At 44.1% G+C, this 10,442-nt stretch overlaps 1 protein-coding gene across 1 annotated transcript in view; it reads left to right on the top strand.

Annotated features, from left to right (window-relative positions):
- Positions 1–8,532, top strand: part of LOC119388404 (cathepsin B) — a 12,051-nt gene extending 3,519 nt beyond the window's left edge. Inside the window, exons 3-7 of the mRNA XM_037656110.2 lie at positions 2,222–2,337; positions 3,640–3,848; positions 4,964–5,080; positions 5,679–5,807; positions 8,450–8,532. Coding sequence (XP_037512038.2) covers positions 2,222–2,337; positions 3,640–3,848; positions 4,964–5,080; positions 5,679–5,807; positions 8,450–8,532 — 654 coding nt within the window. The remainder of the gene's footprint in view (positions 1–2,221; positions 2,338–3,639; positions 3,849–4,963; positions 5,081–5,678; positions 5,808–8,449) is intronic.
- The last annotated feature ends 1,910 nt before the right edge of the window (positions 8,533–10,442 follow it).

The raw sequence follows: 10,442 nt of genomic DNA, 5'->3' as shown, positions 1-10,442 counted from the left end.
AAAACATGATTTTTTTACATCCTACAGCTACGCGAACACTGATAACTTTCCTTCTAAGAAATACTTTCACATAAAATTGGCGGCCTATTTCTTAATAGGTGGAACTGTGCATTCAAGCAGAACGATTGAAAACGAGCCGTAATTTTTTGCACTATGGCCAATGTTGCGCAAAACAAACCTGTAAAAATATCAACTTACGGTGTGGCATCACACAGACGCGCGTGCGCTAATGGCGTCAGCGCACATACATACACGAGAAAGCGTACACTTTCCCTGAGCAGACTTCTTTCTGAAGTTATGTCTACTCTCCGTTGGTACATTCACACTGCTCGTACCGCTTACATAAGCAAAACTGAAGGGGGGTAAAAGCTATGGAAAACAATATGAGCCTGGCGGTCAGAATATCGGAGTGCGTCTCTCCGTAACATGCTTCCTTGAACGGGTGAAATGAGCATAGGCTTCTGTCGCCAGCGAGTACTGCTTGTGACCTCGTCATTAAAAGTCAGTTGCTATGATAAAAGAGTATTCACTACTTTTCAATTCTAGTGAACAGCCTCGCGCAGTAAATTTGTTAGAGAACTTTTGTACATCCGCCGTACACAGCTGAAATGTTTCATTTCTCCGGTCATCGGCTGTCATTTTATTGAATAATTCTTAGTTGTCGAAAATCCATAACATCTATTGTGCTTGCTGCCAACATTTCAAATAAATGAATAAGTATATACATAAATAAGTAAATGAAGTGGTTAAATACCTATGCAATACACAGGGCGTCCCAACTATCACGCAGCACATTTAAAAAAAAAAACAGGAAAGTCGTTACGCGAAGCACGCCTAGTGCATATTGTCCCCAATATACTGTATTAGCCAGTATTAATGTTTTCGTTAATGCGGCTTAGATAATTCGTCCTAATTATGTTTCTAACTCGACAAATACTCACCTATTCATTAAAATGTCAAGGAGGCATATTTAGGCTTATTAAATGACATCTCACTGCGCTATTTTCTACAATGTACCAATTGCGTCTCACTTTTTTTTGCTAATAAAAGAAACCCCGCGAAATCTGAAAATTAACAAGTGAGGCTGCAGTGCGCATCAGGAAGCAGCGCCCTCAGACAGGCTCACTGTGAGGTAGCGAGACAAGACTGCGCTCCCACCTTTTGCGGGTGGGAGCGTAGTCACGTATTGTTTTTCATATTGAGCGTGCTTTCTTCATCCGCCGGAAGCAATGAGCACGTAATTAGTACGTTGCTGAAAATAGCGCAGTTGGATGTCATTTGAGCATGCCTACATATGCTTTATGGACATTTTAATGATTAGGTGAGTACTAATGATTAGGTGAACTAGAAACGTAGTTAGGACTAATTAACTAAACCTCAACACAGAAAATTATTAGTAGCGGCGACTACAGTATACTGAGAACAATATGCACTAGGTGTGCTTCGCGTAACGACGTTCTTGCTTTTTTTTTCAAATCGCACTACGTGATACCTGGGACGCCCTGTATATGCAAAGCAAATTTCCAGGAATCCTTTTGTGCCCATATAGTATCTTGGATGCTCAGGAAAAACTTCGCTCTTCAAGGCACAGCACGAAAAAAAACTACGCGCTCACCTAGCTTTTTTTTTTGCAAGTAGAGCGGCGCTGCTCTCGTCACTAACAGCTCTTGGCGGGAAGGTAGAGTGCCGTAATTATTAGGCTGCTCCAAGTTTCTCCACTTGCAGATCCTTCACTGTCGCCTGTCTTCTTGTTACACTGGAAACAAAAACACATTTATGGTAAAGCCACGAGAGTCTGATCGCTTTTTCTTCCTCTCTTTTAACGGAACAGTTCGTAATAGTGCCATATCATCTCTATATATACGAAATATGTATTGCATATTTATCTATTTTTGCCGTCGGTGACGCCGTCATGTTCCGTATAAAGTCCAAGTCCACAACATCACCCCGCGCATTGTATGGTCCACGCGGGAGAAAAAGCCCGCAAGTGTCTGGAAACGAACGCGGCTGAAGCAGGGATAAAACTAGCCGGCCATGTCAGTCGCTCTCATTTGGGTCTCAGGACTCTCCGATATAATGATCTGCAAAGAGATTTTACGTGTCTCTTTAAAGAGAGTCTTATACGTGGCAAGTCAGGGCCCACAAAAAGAGTCAAAGGACTTAGAGTGTGTGAAGTCAGGTCAATCGCAGCATCGCATAAGCTTGCTTTTCTGTACCACAGGCATTCGCAGCTGCAGAGTCAATTTCTGACCGAATCTGCATCCACACGAACGGCAGGGTACAGGTCAACATTTCGGCCGAGGATCTCGTCGCATGCTGCCATAGCTGCGGTAATGGGTAAGCGTCATGCTATGCACTAGAAATAAACGACTAGAGAGTCGAGCTTTCGCTGATGCTCGCATTTATTTAAAAATAAACGGCAGTAACAGTTTATTGCCTAACACAGTGTACAGGAAAGAATTTTTTAAAAATTAAACAGGTTAAGAAAGTCGTATAAGTACAAGCCTCCAGAATAATTTTGATGACTTATGAATTCTTATGCATCCAAATAAGATTAAACACGCGTTCTGGCATTTGGCCACCCATCAGAACGCGTTTGCAGTTAACAGGGATTTGAATCCGCGACCTCCTGTTCATTAGCGAAACACGGCGACAGAGACCGGCTAGATGAAGGGCGCCCACGAATCTGGTAGCTTGTTCAAAAAACTGGCGCGGAAAACCACCTGTAAGACAGAGTAATTTCGGTCACTCATGAAATTTGACGGACCCTCATATATCGCTCCTCAAAATGACCTAAATGGTGTCGCGGCGGCCACCACTGCGCGAAGATGCGGATACGCAAAGCATTTTGGCGATTGCAAAACCACATGGTACTTTTTGTTACCCAGGCATTTTTTGTTCCACTACAGCTAATATAATTTTGGTATACGCGAGTCTAACGAACAACGTCGCAAGACAGACCGCGTCGTATGGGATCGAACGCCTCAGCTTTGTTGTACAGAAAATCAATGTATCGCTTGACTCAACGGGTTAGTCCTTCTCCTAGTTGGTGAGACATTACTTCAAACAGGACAAACTTTTTTTGAGTGTTTGTCCTTGCATAAGTTACACCTTGTTTTATATAAAACTCTTTGCTAAAAGAACATGGTCGATCCCTCCGTCATACGAATCGGCATAACCCGAAAATGAACCGATATAAGGACACCGCCCTCGCCAACCAAGGTCGCAGTGAAAGGGAGAGGGTGTGAGAGATATATGGCCTGCTTGTGAAGCCTCCTTCATGAGCGCTGGTAGGGCAGTCGGTAGAGCGCAGGGCACATATCGTCGCGGAGCGAGAGATCGTGGGTTCGACTCCCAAGTCATCCAAATCCACGAAATTTTTTCTTCTGGTTTTGTCATCTATTCATTTTTACTGACATATGTTACTGACGTCCCATCCGTGACGGAAATGATGTCATTGACGTCTTGGTGGGCCCCGGCATCAAACACTTTCATGTTAAGAAAACCTTTTTGGTTAGGCTCTAGCAAAGTCTGTGCTGCGTCCGGTCGCCTTATCTATTTCCTTCAATGTTCAGCGAACTAAGAAAAGGTTTGTTTTCCTGTCTGAAATATTGCTGGCTATCTTTGTTTTCGTTCAAGGTGCGACGGTGGGGACACTGCAGCGGCGTGGCAATATTACAAGGACGAAGGTATCGTGACCGGAGGCCTGTACGGCACTGAAGACGGCTGCCAGCCCTACAGCCTTCCACCGTGCCAGCCGAACTGCTCTCACGCGGAACCAACGCCAAAGTGTGAGCACGTTTGCCGCAAGGGCTACGAGAAGAGCTACAACGAGGACAAGCACTTCGGTGCGTAATACAATACCTCCCCAGCTGCGATATAATTCGTAGATAACAGCGGTGTTTACGGAGTTATTTGTCTGTAGGACAAATAACTATTGTTTCGTGATATTGCACACGATGATGTAGGGGAAGTAGGCAACTGTGTGGTAATGTTCGTACGGTGATCGCATCTCCGGTAGAGAAGCTGCCTTAATGTTCAGCATTTTTTGTTTTGCCTTCTTATGAGTATCGCAGAGTGCAGAATCAAATAATGTAATCACTCAGAGTAAACACCGACAGGAAGTCTTCCTCGTTTTGGCTTAATCTTAGCAAATTCCTGCGCTTGGGCCAGCATGCATATAGTGTGACACATTTGTAGGGCCTAATGAAACGTATGTAAACGTCGGACTTTGTAACCAAGCTGTTTAGCTGAAACCCTGCTCCTTGTATGCGCTTTTTCCCCATGAAAGCAGAGGTATTAAAGCTGATTTTAATTTGTATTAGACAATCACAGCCCACACGCTTATGATGCATTGGAGAATTCAGGCAAAAGAATGTAGCTTCTGTGAGGAAAAGATGGTGCTCAGAAACGAATATCTAGTTCAACAACATACAACTTCTGGCGAGTCCGTTTCACATTATGAGCCAAAGGGCATTATAATTCTTTTCGAAGCGACAGCCGCTTTCCGTTTGTGGCGAGGTTAAGTTACGTCTGCGTAATACGAACACTGAAATTTTTGCATTCGTATTAGAACCACACCGCTCAACTAAGTTACGTCCTAGGCCACGTGATTACTACTGCAAACAGCCCCTTCCGCAGTATATTATACGATGGAATGACCTCTTTAGTGCAATGATGCATTCGATGCAATGACCTCTTTAGAAAGCGGAAAAGCCGCCTACCGATTTACTCAAAGCTCAAGCATTATGAAAGCATGTCTTCGACTTCTTCACCATAGTATGATTTAATTCTCGATCGTGAAAAGTAATAGATAAAGTGGACGAACATGAATTATTGCCTTCATAAATGTACCCCCTTCCTTTTACTATTGTTACTTTTTTTTCCTTTATGCACTCCCAAGCCATTTCGCGCTCCACTCCCTTATTTTCCTTTTCCTATTTATTTCCTTTTCTTCATACAGCAAAGAAAGTCTACAGAATACTCAAGGATGAGACGCAGATCAAGACTGACATATACAAGAACGGCCCTGTAGAAGCCACTTTTCTCGTTTTCGCCGATTTTCCATCCTACAAAAGCGGTAAGAAAGATTCGACTACGTTTGCAGTGAACTTATCCGTGCGAAACATGCTTTGCGAAACACTATACACAAGGTATCGCGATGTGTCGACAGGTTTTGCAGTTCACCTTTAAAGAAAACTCACAAAGAAAAGGCACGATAATCGGTTTATCTGCAGCCGTATCTAAATCACCTCCCCAGGTGTGCTGCATGGTCACCATGTTCTCTGCAGAACAACACAGTAAAACGACAAAATATTCCTCATTATCCACAGCGCAGCTCATGAGTGTGGCAATGAGCACAATTCAAAAAAATAGAACAAACCTCGCTATGTCTTCCATCTCGGAATTTCTCGTTCGGTATGCCTGCTTGGTCGATCTCGCCGGCGAAGTGCAATTCAATTTCGCACTATCTCGATGATTGACCGACTCTGGCGTCGGTACTGTCCTATCCCGTTCGAAACGGTGCGCAATAAACAGCGCGCAGCTCCAAAAAAACTTATCATAAATTGCTTGTTTAGAAAGAAAAAAAAACGTAACACTATCCTAATTCTCATGTTCACAGCTCGCCAGTTGTGTTGTCCTAAATAGTTTTATCGAAGCATTCCGCCTGCCCGCAGGGGTTTATCAACACCACAGCGATGAGTTTCTGGGAATCCACGCCATCAGAATTCTCGGCTGGGGCACCGAAGACGGCGTGCCTTATTGGCTCGTGGCAAACTCTTGGAACGTAGGCTGGGGTGACAAAGGTACGTCTTGCAATGTGTCAACACAGATTGTTGCTGTTACTGTTATGAATCGAATAGTGTCAGAGGCGAATGGAATCGTGATCTTAAAGAGATACTGAACAATAATTTCGCCGCCGAGATAAATGGCCCACTTGAAAGATTGGGTGCTGAAATTTGTTGAAACAACCTTCATTTCAGCCAGAGACTAGCAGAAAATAATGAATTTAATGCATTTTCGCAAATTGGCGCGTCTAGCGGCCGCGCCGCGAACTAGAAAGGAAGTGACGCGAAACTCGCCGGATACTGACTCGCCAACCGTGCTCGCTGCAAAATCGCTTACCAATCGACATCGCAAGCTGCCACCCGCTGCCGCGCGTCTCTCTCAAAACGTGTTCTCACGGTCGGGAAGGTGTTCTTGAGAGGAGAGGTGGAGAAAGGGAAGGTGGCAGGGCAGGAGAGAGCGTGCCGGTTGCCCCCCTCTTGCTGGAGCATTCGACGTCACGGCCGTCGACAAGCACACTGGCGTGCAGCCGCCGCGCTCTCACAATCCACTAAAAATACGGCCAACTGCTCGAAATTACGTGAAATAAACGCTGTTTATAGGAACAGTCGTGTCGTCCGAGTCGAATGCAAGTGTTTCCGTTGCTTTTTCAAATTTTTGCTCAGTATCCGTTTAAAGACAGAATCGAATATACTTTTCGAATGGCTTTCGAATATTGAACATTCATTGCAAAGTATAATATGGAATGATGCGTTGAGAGTGGGAACGATCGAGATATAGCCGGCCGTTTTATATCCTGGAGCAACTTAAGCTGTATCATCAATACGTAAGCTCTCATGTGTTGTGCCTATGCTATGCCGGCGGGAATACATCAGTTTTGTGCTTATGTGGGCGCACTTGGAATTTCGATATGTTCGTATCATATTAGAAAAATATTTGTATTCACGCACAGCAGCTATTCAATAGGACCTAATCGAATACGGCGCTAGTCAATGCAATATTAGGTATTCTCAAACATTCGCACATTCTTTCCTGGTTACGTAGAGTTAAATGGGCTAACAAAGAGCTGCGAAGATACAAAATACAATAAACGGTATGGTACCGCAGTTGCGTTAATTTGGACGGGATGAACATCTAAAAATCCAATTAGCGGTTCCATTTTTTCATGCTTAAGCTAGTAGAGAATAACAGTGGCTAAACATGACTGGCAGTTACTGCGGCACACGCACGTATAACTGAAAGACAGCGCTTTCATTAATATAGGACTTGCGATAAATGTGAACTGTTAAGAGAAATGTGACAGCCAGTGGGGAGAAGAGAGGAAAAACTGGTCTTGGCAACGTTAAACTTCGTTATTTTGCGTCAAAACAACGCCTGAACAGATATATAAATCACTTCCGCAAGCGCATTTTTGAGACCATTTAACTGCTTGCACGAGTACCGCAATCACGAGCCACAAGCAGTACAAGTGTACAAAGCTTAGTTTGCTAGATGTATGTAGGATCGCACCCGATTCTTCTAATCGCAATCCTCTGGGCGTGTTAATAAAAACTTTAGGATTGCTTAATATACAACACTGCTATTTCGGCGTTATCATGGCCGCAACGAGCAAATAAGGCCGATTTCGTACGCGAGGTAAGCAGCAGCTAACATTTCAAAGAATTGGCGGTATATTAGAGGAAGATTTCAACTATAGTTCGCACACTACACTATCCAAATAACCATGCCAAGATTTGCATACTTTGGCGTACAAGGTTTCCTACGACCAACGGTCATAATCAAAGAGTCGGCACGTGCGTGCATAAAACAATTATACAAGAACCCTCTTGGTGTCGCAACTTTCAAGGCTACTCAGTGCGTTACTCTGTCTCCTCTATGCACTGGCCATGCCGTATCTTGTTCAGTATAAATTTCTGCGCTTCTTTGCTGTGCTTACAAATGGCCTAACGCCTGGTTAAACTTCTACAAACCCGTACCCGTAGGTCCAGTTTACGAAGAGCTCCGAATGTGATGGCAACATTGTTTACATTGCTCTTCACGCATTTGATTGATTGATTGATTGATTGATTGATTGATTGATTGATTGATTGATTGATTGATTGATTGATTGATTGATTGATTGATTGATTGATTGATTGATTGATTGATTGATTGATTGATTGATTGATTGATTGATTGATTCACGAGGCACCCCCCTTTTTGACAGGCTGCAAACAGCCGAGGAGTAACGTTGTGGTATATCCATCCCCTCAGCCTTGAAAATTATGTAAACGTACCTTCAGCTCACGTCGTTGTTTCCTTTTTGACTTTACCAAGACTCGATTGAATGGCGCATGGGCTTAACAGTGGCGTCGTTTGCTAATAACACTTTTAAATTAGGAGATCAGTGTGCCCACAGCTTTTGTGTGGCCTTGCGTCCTCCATTCGAGCTGTGTGTCGTAGAGTTAACAGAAAATTTCTTTGAAGCGAAATCTGGAACGTGGCGCCGTAGGCATGGTCTATAATGCACCATAGAACCGGCTCTGTCGTTTCTGCGATGAATTCAGTTATCACCGCAATGTCCGCTGTGGACGCGAGCGCAGTGTCCTATCAAAACTCTTACACGTTACTCTGTACCAGATATTACAAGAAACTAACCCCTGTTCCTTTACTTGCGGTGCAGGCTACTTCAAGATTCGTCGTGGAAAGGACGAATGCGGCATCGAGGAGGCCATCGACGCTGGCATTCCCAAGGAAGACGTGTAGACGATACAAAATGCGAAATAAAAAAACTGGCTTCAATATTTCGATAATCTGCGCGTTTTGATGCAGCGGAACGCACAGAACAAGATGAGAATAGAGAACAAAAAGATTCCCTAAAAAATTAAATGAATTTTATGCGAAGCAGCCCACGAAGACCTCCCCTTGACTCATTTATTGGCTTTTAGCAAAACGTTGAGAGGTTGATCGATGCCTTTATGTAAAATTGAGTACTGTGTATATCGTGAGCTTACCAGGCACGTCAACTACATTGGCGCTTAAAGGGACCGACAACTGCCCAGAATATGAAATTAGTTGATTCCACTGATGTAAAGATTGTCCGTTGCACTGACTCAAACCAACCCTGTTTTTTTTCGTGAGAGATGGATTTATATTTTTATTTCGTAATTGAAAGTCGCGAAAAATGACCTGTGGCGCCTCTGGCGGCAAAAACATGGACGATCCGATGAAGACGGCCACGTGACCGTTGATTGCTGTACGCGGTCGACGATTTTTTTGTTAGTATTGAAATATTGTTCGTTTCTTTATATTAAAAGGTATTACTCCATAATAATGTACATATAGGCCTGCGCTAGTAGTATGCATTAAAGCGGCGCTGCCTTCGCGTGACGTAATGATCCCATGCTCGTCAGCGCGTCTTGAGCAACTTTTCAGCGTGCTCATGCAACCGTGCACGCAATTACCAGGTCGCTAAGATTTTGGAGCGACATAGTTTTGCTGCCTACACTTCGTCTCAGAAATGACGCGCGCTGCTATTCGGTGAGGCCGTGCATACGCACAGTTACGTTTTCGATTACTTGGCTTGGCTCGTGTATCGAGAGAGTAACGACGCCGGGACAAGCCATCCATGACACAGGCAACCTTGGGCGCAGGCGCACACAACGCTGTACAAATACCGGAAAGGTGTATAAAGCCACACATCTCATTGTGACAGCTTGCTATTTTCAAAAATGGTTGGAAAGCTCAAAATAAAGGTGGTTAAGCATAGTTACAGTAACTCCTGCGAAAGCAGAACAACGACAGCTTTCACAAGGGCTAGCGGCATCGCTATCAATTCTCAGCGTTGCTGGAGCAAGCCTCCATGCGTGTTTGGAGCATTTCAGATCGAAAAATACTGCTTATAAAATAACTACGTGCTTTTCGGATAAACCACTGCAGCTACAAACGCTACGAAGGGTGAGCTTCCTGTCGCGCCGTAAAAAACTGGGTCGAGAAAAATCAGTTGTCGGTCCCTTTAAAGGGTAACTTATGCTCCGACGTAACGCTGGCACTCGCATTGGAGCACAGATATCATGCAGTTTTATCAAAATGAAGTGCAGGCTACAATGTGCTCATGTGCATGCTATAAGTAGTGGTCGTCGGCGTGTTCCACCTCGGTTGAGCAACGTTTTACTGCATCTTGCCGTGTTATAGAAGTAAATATTTAACGTTTATAATATTTAACGTTTAACAGTTAGCAACAGACAAGCACCATCACCACAGGTGATATTGGGCAACCTTCACCGCAACTGTTCACTATTCACGATCTCTATCGCGTGGTTGCCTGCTGAGGGTCGTTGCATCAAATTTATCAGCGTTGGTCCGCAACAATAAAAGCGCCAACTATAGCAAACAGTATACATTTTTTTTGTTCAACCCACGCAAAGAGTTTGAGAATATTACCTGCCGAGGTAGCTTAACACGAAATGTTTCACAAGGTCTCGCAAGAACCCACGTGACCTTCTCGGAGCGATGACGTCACCACGACATCGCAGATCGTGAAAACGTGTGCATCATTAAGACGTAATTATGCCGTTATTACGACGTCATCGTGTGAACAGTGACATCATCACAGGACATCGATTGTTTGCTTGGTCAAACGTGCGCGGTTCACGGAGGCAGCGCGAAACCACGGG

The sequence above is a fragment of the Rhipicephalus sanguineus genome, chromosome 3 (assembly GCF_013339695.2).
Source record: "Rhipicephalus sanguineus isolate Rsan-2018 chromosome 3, BIME_Rsan_1.4, whole genome shotgun sequence".
Lineage (NCBI taxonomy): Eukaryota > Metazoa > Arthropoda > Arachnida > Ixodida > Ixodidae > Rhipicephalus > Rhipicephalus sanguineus.
The sequence above is the reverse complement of the archived record's forward strand: the minus strand, read 5'-3'. Positions and strand labels throughout refer to the sequence as shown.